The 16,598-nt window shown below is 37.2% G+C and overlaps 1 protein-coding gene across 2 annotated transcripts in view; it reads right to left on the bottom strand.

The window, feature by feature from the left end:
- The window catches only part of arhgap46b (Rho GTPase activating protein 46b), a 63,717-nt gene that overhangs the window by 26,141 nt on the left and 20,978 nt on the right, over positions 1-16,598 (bottom strand). Inside the window, exons 1-2 of one of the 2 annotated variants that reach the window (XM_026199385.1) lie at positions 12,545-12,729; positions 9,877-10,299 (exon numbers count right to left, since the gene is read on the bottom strand). In XM_026199385.1, the coding sequence (XP_026055170.1) occupies positions 9,877-10,256 (380 nt within the window). In that variant the 5' untranslated portion in view covers positions 10,257-10,299; positions 12,545-12,729. Of the gene's footprint in view, positions 1-9,876; positions 10,300-12,544; positions 12,730-16,598 lie in introns of those variants that run through there. The other variant, XM_026199384.1, reaches the window with a different exon arrangement.

Raw genomic sequence — 16,598 nt, forward strand, 5'->3', positions numbered from 1 at the left:
AAATATATTAATAAATGGCATTCAAGTTACAATAGAAATGCATTTTATTTTACCATAAATGTTTAGTGAACAGTATTTAAAATAAATTTAAATAACAGTATAATGCATTTTCAGTTCATTTAAGTGTAAAAAACATGACATATTAAATAAAAAATTATGCATTTAGCAGACGCTTTTATCCAAAGCGACTTACATTGCATTCAGGCTAACAATATTCTCCTATCATGTGTTCCCCGGGATTCGAACCCCCAACCTTGCACTTGTTAACGCAATGATCTACCACTTGAGCTACAGAAACACTGGTATGAAACACATATGGTTCATAGTTAAGTATATTATTTTAAATTATATTTTTCCGTGAAAGTATATTATTTTTAAAATTATTCCTACATAAGTATACATCTTTTTTTACAAGGGAAGGATCACTTGTTGCAAACATTTTTATATTAGTTTCTTTTTTTTTGTATAGATTTCTATACACATGTCTAGAAAATACACATGTCATACAATGTCAATTTCTATACACATGTCATTTTTAAACTATTTATATAAAATAAAAAAATCACCTTAAATGAAAAAAACAAACAAAAGTGAATTGTCAACTTTTAAGAGCATATTAGCATAAAGAAGACCTCAAAGTCAAGGACTTGATTAAAATTAAAATTTTCATTAAATGGTATTCTGTTTATTTCAATTACAACCAAAAATACACTCATTCAGCTCAATATATAAACTTCGTACTGTTAATGTTTACTTGACGAGGAGACAAATTTGTCAGGTGCTTTAAGCTGAAGTGTGCATGTTTGTGAAAATGCAAAATTATTTGTTAAATATTAAAATACTTTCTCCTATTCCATCTTAACATGCAGAGACAGCTACAAATAAAGCATTCATCTGTTGATTAGTTGGTTGATTTCACCAAGACCTCTAAACACTCTGCCGCTATCAAAACACTGCGGTTTGTTTAAGCATCCTGACTAGCATCTGTTTGATTTATCGAAATTATAAAAATATAGCAACCCAACGACCTCCAGAAATAAAGTAATAAACTAGTAGTCTTTGCTCATGCAATAAAAAATAAATAAATAAAATAACAACAAATTTAGGATCAGCAAATTGATGACAGGAATTGAGCCATTGTTGCTGTGACAGTGATACAGCAGTGCCCTCCTGATAATGGCCTACATTCTGTGAGGCCATGACTGATGTGACCCAGGACAAACAGATTAGTATGTGCAAGTCACCAAAGTTTGATACGGCCCTCTGTCAATGTGAGAGCTAAGTTCACGCTGGCACATCACATGATGACACTCGAGACAAAACTTACACACGTGACGAGGGTTTTTTTGGCGGGGGAATGTAATGCATCCGTCTCCCTTCATTTCGCTCACTCGGGAAAGGGGTACTATGGTGAAGACATGCATTTCTCATGGCTATGTGCCACTGAAGAGGAAAATATGGCAAGTATTCAGACGGGCATAAACACAGACAGCTAAAACACGTAGGTCTTGAGTGAGAGGGTTTCTATGAACTCAATGAACCACTTAACGTCACTCGAAACCTACAAACTTCAACAAATCTTTGGAAATATATTGAATATCTATAATATATTCCACATTACTTGGCTGGCAATTTAAAATGTATTCATGTCATGAATATCACAATGATTTTAAAGCTGCGGTTGGTAACTTTTGACGCTCTAGCGGTTAATAAACAGAACTGCTTGCGTCTTGCGGAAGAACATCGTAGCCGGAACTACTTCTCTCTGTTTATGTCTATGAAGAATCACAAAGGTACTGGGTTACTCCGCCGCGGTACCCCCGAAGCAATCTAAAATAGTCTGAATATAAACACTTATTATAGGTGTACCCTAGTGATTCAAGACAAGCTAAAAACACGGTTAGGAAAATGGATTCATGGTGTACTCGCTTATTATATACATTTTTCTACATTTTGAACACAAACAAAGTCACGGACCACAGCTCTGATTGGTTGTTTCTTACCGGGAGCGGATTAATTTCTGCAAATGGCAATAGGACCACTGGGAGGAGCCAGAGGAGCCCGATTTTTTCACAGATTATCTGTCTCATATATGTCTACTGTCAGGACATAATGACAGGTTTAACAAATATGTAAAAAATATATTTTTACAAAAGTTACCTACTGCAGCTTTAATGTGCTTTTATTACTCCTTTAAAGAGGTCACGAACTGCCTCTGTTTTTTATTTTGTACTGTTCTCTGAGGTCCAATTATAATGTTATTAAGCTTTTGCTTTAAAAAAAAAATCATAATTTAGAAGCAATAGTCTTTTCTTAATCTTCATTAAAAATAAAGTTCATTGCCTCTTTCCTAACGTTGCGATCAGAAGGAAGGCAATACAAAGACTGTTTTTCCAGTCTTTCCATCTTGGCATGGCACAGAGCCTTCTTGTATTTCGAGCCAGATTATAGTTTGGTTTCTGCATAGACCTACGCGCTCGTCTCACTCGTAAACCCTACATGCATGAATCAGTGGGCGGGGCTAAACAGGCAGCACTGTAGTTGGAGGCGTTGATGATCATCTGTGGAGGCAGTGCTTATCCACACTATTACATCAGAGTCGTACAATCCACATGCTGTTGTTTTGGCAGACCGCCTTCAATAAAAGCTGTTTTTAGACTAACGACAAAGTTTTGAGTTCTGAAACTTACTAGATGCTTTTATAGTACAATGACCTCAAATGTCAAAAGATCAAAGGAATTTTGGTTTCTAAGTTTATGACTCCTTTAATTTTTCTAAAGACCACAGCAGCTTAACAGCTTCTTATGAGTAGGGTGAATTTTCAGATTTGATCGATTAATTCAAATGTAACATTTTACCACAGTAGAGCATATTGCTAGGCGTTACCTAGCGATAAAAATGTGAGACACAAGTGCAATTTTCAAACACATCCATTAAGCAAGTTTACATACATAGACAATCAGCACAGTGGAATGACAACCTGTAAAGAATTACTACTGATATTTCATGTTTGCATGATGATGACAGGCTGAAAGCTGCTGCTATTTGTTTTTACAAAACATTTACTGTTAATAATAGTCACCTGGTCTTATACTTATAGTAATTTTGAAATTTGAAATGACCTCTAAAACTAAATGTCTACATTGTGGCTAATAAAGCATGCTCTTTTTATGTTTCTGATCCTCAGACATGTTTGAGGCACTATTTGCCATCATATTTCATGCATCTTTTCTGCAAAGATTTGTAACAAATTCTGGTGAACTTCATGTGTGCTTTCTTTAACCAGATGGTTAAAAAAAAAGTTACTTGAATCATGTTCATGTTACGGTTTTAAGTTGACTAGTTAAAGGTAAACATTTTTTATCTTGAACCGAACAAATGTTCAAAAAAAAATAAAAAGCCTATTTATAATTATGAAATAAGTGATATTTTAATAGTGTCTTTCTAATTTATTGTGGAAAAACACTGAAAAATATGCTGAAATCTGCTCCTCTAATGCAATTTTATTTTTATAAAAAGTGTTTTAAAGCAGGTTTCCTGGCATGACATCAGATGCTCAAGCAGATAGCCCCGCCCCCAAACTATCAGCGGTGTTACTGGCTGTGATGCTATTTTATAATTAGTTTAAAATAGAATTCAATGCTTTCCAGACACCCTGGCATCAAACATGTTTACCAAGACAGACCTTAGTGTATAAAAAGCATGAGTGTGTGTCCCGCTGGGTGGTCCTTTGAGTTGTATACTAGCCCTCTGTCTCTGATTCTTCCTTTATCTCTTGCAGCCCTATAATCACACACACACACACACACACACACACACACAAGCATACAGCCCACACACTGCTGAGTAAATAGTACTAGTGTGTACTAGATGTTACTAATCTTGCCTGTTCCATTTTAGCAGAAGCAGAAGATCTCATACCACTCAGTTTTTTCCATCCCTCCCTTCATTTATTCACCTGTGTTCCTGTAATTACCAGTCTGCCCATATTTCTGTTCCCAGTGTTTGCAGCTGAAGTTAGTGCCGCTGGCGGAGTGATATATATGTTGGTTATTTACAGTACGTTTTATAGTACAACCTCATGTTATACAAGATCGCGTGAAGAATTTAATTTATCGCGCACAAATTTCCACATACTGTCACGTCTCTGTCAGACCCCGGTAAGTTCATTTTCCTCCAGAAAATGGCAAGCAACATGGCACAATCATTTAAGAAGTGTTCTCACAGGTGTTTATTTAAAATCAATTTATAATGGCTTCTTCAGTGTGGCTCATCCCATTGGAATTTAGCGTTTGCATTACAGGTTTTAAAAGTAGATTAATACATTTTTCAGGGAAAAATAATATAAATGATATTATGAATGATATCCTGGTCTCTATATACATCTTTAGTTTGTTTAAATCCCAACTGGTTAGTATGAGCACTATGCTATGCTGCATTTACAAACTAGCGATCAGTCTCAGACACGTGTAGACACATGTGAACATACAGTTTACCTGTTCCTCTTTTCTAAAGACAATGTGCCACTGAGCATGTCAGATATAACGTCACTCCCACAGAGGAAAAGATGACACTATCTGAAAGGACACATTAAAGCACCTGCATACAGGATGATGGATCCAGAGACAGAAATAAATCCAATGACAAAACAACAACATGAGGCGGTCTGTCATCAGATGATCTCCACAGATTAAACCAGATGTCATGTTGTTCTTCAAACATCAAGTACTGTACCACATACTGAAAACAGAAACAGACAGACCTAACTACTCAAACTAACGTTTCATCATCATGCCGATCCAAACCAGCATGCTGTTACTTTCCTGAAAACATCGGTCAGCTCTTGACGTAAAACTGGTTCATGCAACTAATAAAAGATCAATAAAAGAGCTTTTTCTTAATTGTTTATTTTTGGCTGAACTATGCCTTTAAGCACTGTTCTCTTAATCTGCTGAGCTCCTCTCATCTCCATGTCTTTCTGTGCTGGGATGCGTCTGGGAAAGAGGGGATGAGGCTTTAAACCAGTTTATTCTCAGGGCTAATCTGAAGGGATTTCTGCCTTCTACAGGAGCACATAATGCAAGAATGTATGAGACAGATTACTGGTGCCCACCTCAATCCGCTTAACCAGAGAAACCTCACCGAAAGAAAAGAAGTGAAAGAGTGAAAGGGATGGAATGAAGGAGGGAGTGACAAAGACAGACTGAAGACATAATTCCCTCTGTCTCAAGTAGCTGAGTCGCAGGACTCCATTCTGAGAATACTCGCTTAACACTCAACACATTACACACTAAATGTAAGAATCAATTTGAAATGTGTTTCTTTCTTCTAGCTGCTCTACATAGAGTAACCAGGTGTTTCTAATTTGAATAATTAGCTGCTGTTAAATGAACTGAGATGATGTTGGTTACACACACCCTGATGAAGGCATGTAGCCACAACGCGTTGATGTACCTCTCACCAAAAGAGTTTTAACGTATAAAGCCAGTGATGCAATAAAGGCTTTTTAACTTTTCACTACAATTTGAGTGCTTTGGAGTTCTTCTCTTTAAATGCAGTGCTGACATTTGCATGCTCACGTTTGCTCTCATTATAACACACGGATTGTAGACATTATGAAATATTAATTATGCATATATTTATTGTGTTATAACAAAGATTGCAATGAACTGAGAAGTTTTTAAAGATTATAAATACAGCGCTCTTTGCTTGCATTCTGTCAAACCATTGATGCAGCAGCCGTGATTGTACTCTTATTGTCAGCAAGACAAATTACATAATATTTATAATAATAATAATAATAATAATAATAATAATATGCAATTACCAATTATGTTTATTGGTGAGGTTTTACTGCAAAGAACCACTAAAAATACAGCAAACATCATTGCAATTTTTGAGAAAAATCAGCAAATGCAATAATTTTGGCCTGCAAAATTTAGAAAATGCAACTTTTTGTTTGTAGTGTCCAAGCACATGGCATCTGTGTCTCAAGAAATAGCAAGTGAGCATATGATGGCCAGAAATGCTGTCTAGGTAGGTGGCTCAATAGGTTTCATGCTGTTCACCAGCATGCCAATCAACCAATCAAGTCTTGCCAGTTAAGATTGTTAAAGGAAGTTCTCCCAAAAATGTAACTTTGCTGAAAATTCCCGAAAAAGCAATGGTTCACAGTTAAAACTCCTTAATTATGAATTTGTTTCTTCCAAATCACAACTTTTCACTTTTCAAGGCATTAACTGATGGACTGGAGTGGTGTGGATCATTGTGATGTTTTCATCAGCGGTTTGGACTCTGCACATGAACACATCAACTCAAGTACATATGGAGGGAGGGGTTCTAGCAGACCAATCTCAGTGCTGGCGGTCCAACGCTGTTAGTTTTAAGGAGAGGTGCACGTCAGGCTACAGCATAGGCTACGATTTAAGACGTAGGTTCGACGCAGAAATATAAATCAGCCAATGGGGACCACAAAAAATGAACACACACATTGACTTTTTAAGCCAGGGAGATGGCCCATATGTTAAACGCGATGGGGAAGAGCCCCCCCCCCAATGATACCAACACCCGATTAACCCAAGGATAAACACACACACACACACACACACACACACACACACACACACACACACACACACACACAGGAGCTTACACAGTCAGATGGTGGAGAACAGCAGACAGTGTTTCCTAAAGAGCAAATACCCCATGACTCTAATTTAAATCCACATGTGGTGTTTAAAGCAAAACCTGCCTAGACAGCATTTTTGGACATCATATGCATGTTTCAAATTGTGTTCAAAGTGTTTCTTTGAAACATTTCAACATTGAGAACTTGGCTAACGATGCCCAAATGCTGCTATCCAAACCAGCTCACTAGGTAAAACACAGCCCAACAACCCCTCGAGAGTAGAGCTCTTACCCTTTCTGACGTCCACAGGACAGGAAACACGTTTTCAACTATAGAGAACCAGGTTTCCTCCATGACCTCTACCCAAAAACAGCTCAGCGTCACTGGGCTACACTCCTTCTGACGGCAGCTGGCACTGGACGTCCTCTAGCTGCATCACACACACACACACACACACACACACACACACACACACACACACACACACACACTCCAAAAATATGTTCAAGCTGGAACACTTGCCCTACTTTTAATTGAGTGTGAGCTGCTAATTTGCTTTCCTGAGAACTAGCGTGTGCACAGACACATACTCATACACTCTAAAAAAACATCTGCAAAAACAGGGCACAATATACGGTTTCATTTGAAGGAATTTTTCTGAATTTTTATTTTTACAGTTGTTTTGCCAGTCTTTTGAATTTTGCACTTCATTCAATGCATTGTGTTTTAGAGTTAACAGAAATCTCTGTAAAATTAACAGATAATGTCGTATGTAAAGAGCTGCCAGTACTTTTTCTGTTATTTTATGGATTTATTTTTTACAGCGTGAAACTCACACAACAAACAACTACACTATGATTTTAATATCCCTTAGACATTATACATTTTTATTACCAACATTTATTTTAAAGTAACTAAATTTTATGATTTTGGGTTTCGTTTTAGGTAACTACAATAACTCACACAAGAAAAAAGATGATGGGAAAACATGCAAGAAAGAATGTTTGAGAAAGGCATTATTATTAACAGACCACTATATAATTTACTCATATTTTTCTGTTTTTATTTAGAATTTTATTTATCTGCTTTCATAATTTTTATTCGTTTTTTAATATTTCTATTTAGCTTTTTTTAAATGTCAGTTTTAGTCATTTTAGCACTTTAACTTATTTTAGTTTGTCATCAAAACAACATTACATTTGATTTATTTTAAAAGAGAAAACTATTTTTTATTATTAATAGAGCATTATAGTATTTATTTGTTTTCATAGCATTTATTTTTATGACAGTTTTAGTAATTTTTGGTATTAACATTTAATTTCCATTTAATTTTGATTATATTTAATAAGTATAATTCATTTTATTTCAGCTTTATTTTAAATTACTGAAAATATTTTAATATTTTTAGTTTTAGTTAACAATAACAACACTGGATGAGAATGGTATAGTTAACCTAAAAAGAAAAAGAAACAACAAAACTTGTGCCGCTAAAATCTGCTGCCTGAAAAACCAACGGGTCTGAAGTTTAAATGGGTGGAAGTGTGTGTGAGGGTGTCCCACCCAAGAAGCTACAATTAGCAAACAGGTATTAACACAGCATTTAAAGTACGGCACAGAAAGAGCATTCCAGGGTGCGTTAACGGGCGTGTGTTTCACACAAGGAAAAGTGTGTGACCATTTAAGGCTGATTTTGTTAGAGGAGTCTTCTAGGCACCTTTCTCTCTCTCTCTCTCATGCAGTGTTCTCAGTAGCTGGCACTCAACCAACTTAACAGTGTATCTGTGCCAAAACAGCATCAAGAGTCCAAAATGAAGAAAATATTAGGAGAACAGACCCTGCATGCTATTTTTACCCACAAAGAGTCTACGGGGCTGAACCAGAAAGCCAATGTGTGACATCATGTGTGTGTCAGACCAGGTAAGATCTTATCCAATAAGCCATGGCTTCCGATGACAGATATATTCATTCTCTGAGTTCATCATTCAATAAAGGGAACACAAATGCTTGTAGCTAACCAAGCGCAATCCCACAAACTACTGTCATGATGGGGTATACAAAAGAGAGAGGATGTAGCATGTGAAGAGAAGAAAAAAAACTTCGATTTGATATTCACAATCATATTTGAGCAATTAAAGCTGCGGTAGGTAACTTTTGACGCTCTAGCGGTTAATAAACAGAACTGCTTGCGTCTTGCGGAAGAACATCGTAGCCGGAACTACTTCTCTCTGTTTATGTCTATGAAGAATCACAAAGGTACTGGGTTACTCCGCCGCGGTACCCCCGAAGCAATCTAAAATAGTCAGAATATAAACACTTATTATAGGTGTACCCTAGTGATTCAGGACAAGCTAAAAACAGTTTGGAAAATGGGTTCATGGTGTACTCGCTTATTATATACATTTTTCTACATTTTGAACACAAACAAAGTTACGGACCGCAGCTCTGATTGGTTGATTCTTACCGGGAGCGGATGAATTTCTGCAAATGGCAATAGGACCACTGGGAGGAGCCAGAGGAGCTTGATTTTTTTCACAGATTATCTGTCTCATATTCTACTGTCAGGACATAATGACAGGTTTAACAAATATGTAAAAAACATATTTTTACAAAAGTTACCTACTGCAGCTTTAATGAAGATTCTGATTCTGTTACAATACCAATATTGATGTCTTAATTTCTTCATTTTCAAACGTTAAACATCTCGTTTTTATTTTGTTGGAGGATCTCCTTAAAGATCCTCTTCTGTTGGCAGTTTAATAAACATTGCTCATTACAAAACTGGTGAAACAGGTTGTGCACGTTGCGTTCCTAACTGCATGTTACAAGTGAACCAAACTTCCAAAAGCCAAAAAGCTCTAGTGTGAGAGTGCCAAGAGCAAGAAAATCAAGACAAAACGGCAAATTGCTGAGATTAAGCAATTAATCTGAAAACACATTATAACCTTCTGAGACAGATTAAAACGCAGTCCCTGGGATTAATCCCATCGAACCATTAAACACATCAACGTCTCCGTCACAGAGAGCAGAGCTCTTTCATCCAAAAATGGAAAATGTGTCATCATTTAATCACAGTCAGGTCATTTCAATCCTGTATGACTCTCTTCTGCAGAACACCACACAATGGATGGACACTGAAACACTGAAGAATGAAGTCACACAGGTTTGGAAAGACACAAGGGTGAGCAAATCATTATTCTCCCTTAAACTGCCACCATAACAAGTTTGTCAAGTGCTCCACACATCCTCACCTATTTCCCTGGATCCTTCTCTCAAAACTGTCTCCTTTACCCCTGGACGATGGCGTCTCCCTCCCACTCTCCTGCTCCAGTGAAGAAGACCCCAGTCCAGGTTGGGGTGTCTGCTTGCCATCCGCCGGACCTCTCTGGATCCTCCCTTGACCCCTCAGCTCCTCAGAGCTCCTCCTCATGGCTTGGAGCTGCGCTAGAGGCACTATGTCACTGTCTTTAGGTCTATGCCAGACCGTCTGCTGGCTCGTGCAGTTGTAGTAGTAGAACCGATTGTTATTGCTGTCAAAAAGCTCCCACCACTGGTTGCCGTCTGACTGACGGACCGGGACACCGGGCGGTAGCTCCCACCCGCACTCGCTGGTCAGCAGGTTGACATACATGCGCTCCCTCGTGCGCGGCTCCAAGATCTCCACCCAGTCAGACCTAGAGAGAGGACACATGGCTAACGTAGTCAGGATATGAGTCAAATAGTGCAGTCTGTACAGACAATCAAGCAAGTGGGTTTGAGTGCAGCTTGTTTATAACAAAAACGCAGTGTGAGAAAAACCCAGCTTGTGAGATAAACAAGATTTGAACAAAAGCAAATGTAAAATGAGAGTGGAGGTTCAGCTCAGGTCAGCAGAAGAAAATGCAATTGTATCTTAATGAGATATTGAGAAGATAGGCCTGCCTGCAACATCTAATCCATGTGTTTTAGCTCAACAGATTTACCCTTTTACAGATGTAGACCTGTGATTGAGGGACTGTGGAGGACGGGGCCTGGTTTAATCACTTTTATTTGAAGTTCAGAGGTTTATTTCCATGGCTAAGCTACACTTTTCCACTTTTCTCTCTCTGACTCATTGACTCGGCTGTTCGACACTGCTTACTATGCAAGAGGGTCCACTACTGCGTGGGGGAACATTTGCAATGGGTTCACTGTAAATAAAAATAATCATGATTTGAACATTAAAAGACTGTGAAAATACTAAGGGAAAAACCGGGAGTAACTGTGATAGATCTAACCTTTCATTTAAGGTAATTGTGCGTTAAAATACTTTTAAATGTACAGTTTTTGGAAGTGAAAAAGAAAAGTCATTGTATAATTTACAGTGAAAATTGTAAACTGACATTCCCAGAATTCCCTGCATGACACTCCACATTTAATGTCTTTTTATTGAAATAACGATTTCTTAAATGTGGAGCTACATACTTCCATGCAGCCTCCACAAAAGAAACAGGAGGGTGCAGGTGTGAGCCAAAAACCTTTCAACTTACAGTGACTTGCCATGGTTCAAACTCAACACACACTCACGCATATGATGAACCTGCAGCATCGATCACTCATCTCATGGGATTGGTCATCAACACTGGAGATGCAGACATACATACAAGCGAGGTTTTTTTCCTCAGTCAGTTTTTTTGAAAATGTAGTGAAACCGCTTTGCTGAATGTGAGGTCAGATGGGCTTTCAGAGCCAGAACTGATCAGGGGCGACTGGGCACACGGCCCAGAGACAAGAGCATGGACTCGTGATGGGACATAGATCGGGAATCTGGCTCTCTGCCTCCTCGGCACTGCTCTAATCTTCCCTCACTAAGAGTTACAACAAAGCTATCTTTCTCTACTACAGATGGCCAACTGCACACAGGACGCACAGGAAACAGATATCAGCTCTGAGATTGCTTTAGAGCACTGTCTGACACGTTAAACTGTTACAGGAATTACATGGCTCAGAGAAACATCTAGAAAGCACCTGTTCAGTTCAAGCCAAAAGGAAAAAACTGAATTGCACCTGTTGCATTCTAGAAACCTAATGCATTCTGGGATTGATTACACAGAGGCCACTGTAACAACAACCCAAACATGGCACACAACAACAAAGCTACACTGTAAATGTGATCCTAAACATGAATCTATTTCCAGAAATTTATATATATATATATATATATATATATATATATATATATATATATATATATATATATATATATATATATCACAGACATTTCTCAAAATATCTTCCATTATGTTCCACAGAAGAAATTAATTCATGCAGGTTTGAAAAACATGAATGTGAGTAAATGATGCCTGAATTTAGATTTTTGTATTAACTAATTGCTTTCATTTTAGAGTCACCCAAACAATTTATCCATTTAGATTTATTATAGGGAAAAATCTTCCTAAATATTAAATAATTTCTTTGAACTAAATAAAACCAATTAATTTAGATGATACCAAATAAAGCTTATGGCTAACTGTCATTTGTTGTTGTTGTTGTTGTTGCAATTTTATTCCCCCATCAAATGCATGTACAACAAAATGTCAATAACTATCAATCTAACTAATAGCTTTTAAAAAGGAAATCACTTTACATTTTAAATAACTGAGGTTCGGTTCAATTTTGCTCTGAAAATATAAACAGACATGTGCAAATCAGTAGTGTGTTTGCATACACAGCAAAACTAGGGATATCAATCCGAACAATTTTACCAATAACCCACTACTGTTCATCTCTTACAGCAAATTTTTAAGCATGCAACTTGTAAAAGGTTTATGCAAATAAAGTAAAGCAATCCGAACTGTTCCAGCATGCTTCGACTATTCACCGTCCCATTCGCACCAAAACACCAAACAGCATCAGACTGTACCTGTAGGGACCCTCGCACACATCTATGTCACACTTCACCTTGTGCTGAAGTCATGAAGTCAACGATTTGAGATCCAAATCCACAAAGCTGGGACAATTACTCTGGATGTGTGCAGCTTCCTCTTCTGACTCAAGGAGGCTACATGAGAAGAAGCATGTGTGTGTGTGTGTGTGTGTGTGTGTGTGTGAGATATCTACCTCCACTGTGAGGGTCTTTCCAGGACAGTGAGTCGTGAGCCCTACCTTATCCCAGCATGCACAGTAAGGGCCATCTGCTATGTTTGGGGGTCAGCAGTGAGCTCATAGTGGCCCTGTAAACCTGACCACAAGCCCCTGACCCCCACACTCATGTGACCAAAGGACGAGAATAGAAACCCTTTGTGCTAAAGGGCACGTGTTGGTAGAGAAAAGGAGTCTGTGAGATGATGACACACAGAAAACCATAAAAGCTGTTGTGATCTGTGTGACTAACAGTGCATTCAAGTCATGCTGGGAAGACCGTATTTATTAGTTGAAAGCACATGAGCTGCACCACAAAGTCTTGAGTGGGAAACAGAAACACTGCACTTTTTTTAAGCCTATCGTTTCAGAATTGGATTCAAATGATTGTATCGCACAATTATGATAGATTATATGACGATTACATTTATTCCACCTTCATAAAGTGAATAAAAACATTGAAAAATAAAAGCTAAATCACCACCTTGCTCTGACCTATATAACGTGACGCCTTGATATTGTAATTATGAGTCAAATGCACCATAAGTGCCCTTCTCCATGTGTTTAGACACCATAAACAGCTCAGTTAATGATGGGAGAAGCATTTTACATTTTACCGAATCTTGCATCTTTTCGAAACGGACTGCAAAAATGATCAACTGTTTCCAAATTCTCAAAATGCTCACTTGCTTATCCGAATTAAATCGATGCAATGAAAACAGCCTTAGTATTCACAAACACCTGTTTTATAAAACAACAGCTAATGTTTTATTGAAACTGTAATCTATTACATGCAATTAACAAATCTTATGCTATTAAATAAGTGTATAATGCGTTTTATTGTATTAAATTGCAGGGTTTGTTTTGTACGTTTAATGGAGAGCTTGGTTTATCAGGCCATTAAGAGACTACTAACTAGAAGTTTTTGTTTATATTATACAAATGTATCATTAAAATGCAAACAAATGTATAATTCATGCATTGAGGTCGCCCCCTAGAAATAGTTAAGACGTAATGAAGCATTGTTTACGGAAACAAATTATTCGCAAAGGTTTCGAAGCTTCATGAAGCATGTTTTGAAAGCGGGCATTACTAAGTTCACTTAAGCAGAAGCATGTTATCATCAATCACTCCGAAGTCCCTACGAAACCCTGGGATTTTATCAAATAAACCAGATGCAGTTTCATCAGTCATGTTATAAAATGCTGAATCGCTTTATTACAGCTGAGAGGCATCGTATGTGTTGCAATAAATTGAGGATGTATTATGTCTAATTGGTGCTTGTTTGGGCTACTTGTAGTTCATGCACATGTTTCCAGGTAAATTAAATCACAGAAAAACACGTGGAGGGTTCTGAAACTTTCTGGCCAACAGAAATCTTAGAGTCGCACGATGAAAACAGAGATGTATTGTTTGAGATATACACCAGTACCCACTGACTAGATAAAGACTGTATTGAGCTGGAGAAAAAAAAAACTCAGTATAAACTTTCACATGCGCTTTTGTATCTGTGTGTGCTTCAAAGAAAAACATGCTTGCCCTTTTGACACTGCCACAAAACAGCCTGGAAATATCCCAGGCTTCATTATTGTCTTTGCTTGCCTTTTGTGAGAAGAGGTCATTAACGGACATTTATCTTGTTAGAGAAACTGTGTTAAATGCTCGTCTGCATATGAGATTCAGTGGATGTATGTGGTCAGTCCTCTGAACATGTTCAGACATGCAGACAATGAGAGACAAGCTGCTGTTACTGTACATGCATATACATGTTTGCACCAGAGAATTTATTAGAATTTTATTTGACTATTCTGAGACCTGTTTTTTGTTAAGACTCATTAAATATTTATATGGAACACTGTGTTTTTTATATGCAAATTAATTTGGTCCAGATAATTATATAATTATATAACATGGATACAAAGAGTTATGGGAACAACAAAGACAGAAAAGAGTAATTTATAAATAATAATAATAATAATAATAATAATAATAATAATAATAATAATAATAATAATAAAATAAGAAATCTGTGATATAAAATGTAATAAAAATATTTTATTAAAAAAAAAATATTTTCACACATCAATTTATTTTTACATTTTCCTTTTTTGAAATTTTCTTATGAAACAGTAAGTTCAGGCACTAAAGTTTAATTTAATGAAATGTAGTGTAATTTAATTTTTCAAATAAGAAATGTTTAAATTTTTTTGTCAATTTTTAATTAGTTAAATTGAATAATAATATTTTGCCACATAACACATTTTACACAGTAATTTCGATAAATAAACGAAATAATTTAAATTTGTGCGAACTCCTTGTTTCAGTAACACATATTATATTTGATTTGATTATTTAAATTAAAGAAACATTTATCTTGGTGTATCATGCAATTTCATGGCTTCTCTAAATATTATAGTCACCTCCAACCAATCATTTTCTGAAAAATCTAAAGCTGAAAAGCAAATATTTAGAAACCACCTGCTGTGATTATTTTAGTGAGTGTGAATGTGTTCTTACGTGACTGTTTTTCTTACATTTCTGTGGTCTGCACACAAACAGCAGGCTCTCAGGGCCTGACACGAGGACACGGCCCGAGTGCCCAACACATTAATTATATCCAGTATCATAAAGCCTTCGAGTAAACGACTGCTGGGAAACCCACACCACATTTTTTGAATGTGTATTTCAAATGGTCGCAGTAAGTGACAAGTCTATTTCTATCCTTATCTCTCTCTCCCAAAGAGCAAAGGAAGCATGGGAGGAGTGGGGAACACACACACGTGCTCTCTGACAGTGTGTAGTGCTAGCAAACACACACGCACACACACACACACACACCAGTAAACATGCAAATCACCCTCCAGCTCCACAGCTGTGCCTCTTCCCAGGGCAACTTGTCATCAAACTTTATCAGTGTGCTGAGGGAAGAACGGGCTGGATCTCTGGATGATGACGGGCAGCACTGTTTGAGGATGTTAGGGCTTTTTTTAATCCTCCAGCACACTCCTCCATGAAGAGCGATGCTCAGACGCCCCTGTGACTGTTTGGGATCAGATGAGTTTAGCATCTGATTTGTTTACTCTGTGGTCACGGCTGGAAGCTGCACGCTAAGGAAGCAGCATATGCATATGAGTGTGTAAACACTCATGTAACCACAGTATCTATCAAATGAATTTATCTTCTTTTTATTCTACATCTGGCTTAATTTAACTATGAACACTTACTTTCACATTAGAAGCATGAAAGGTTCCTGTTAATTTGACAACACACCCTGCTGTAAAGAGTAGCTTAAACCAACATGAATTTGCATGCTGGATTACACTTGTTTCAGTTTTGAATCCAAACAAGGATGTGAATGAGATTTAAGAGCTTTAGCTGAGGGGAAGATTAACAAAGAATAATGATTTACGCTTTGGTCTGAGTCACACATGGCACTCTATTTCTGTGCTGATCCATTCATTTAAAATACACCTTAAAATATATTACAAATGAAATCCATGCTTCAATGCTTTGGCATGAAGCCCAAAAAGTCAGGCTGATAAGACATCAGAAGACTTCAGAAGACTTGAAATACTGTACACAAATTGCAAGGACTTCTTTTACAGTGTTTTTATGGTGATTCTGTCAGTTCCTCAACCTGATCGCTTTAAAATCGGCTGGAGCGCTGTTATCCCACACTCTTAAACATTTCTGTCCAGGCTCCTTTGTGTGCACTTGGAATACTACCTCCTTTCATCAAAATGAAACCGTGTTAAACAGACAACACTTGACAAGTACCTCTGAAAACACTAGAGGCAGACGGGAGGAAAGCCATTTACATGAATTAGGATGCTCAGTCTAACAAACACTGCTCGTGAAGGTGATTTATTTTTTC

The sequence above is a fragment of the Carassius auratus genome, chromosome 23 (assembly GCF_003368295.1).
Source record: "Carassius auratus strain Wakin chromosome 23, ASM336829v1, whole genome shotgun sequence".
Lineage (NCBI taxonomy): Eukaryota > Metazoa > Chordata > Actinopteri > Cypriniformes > Cyprinidae > Carassius > Carassius auratus.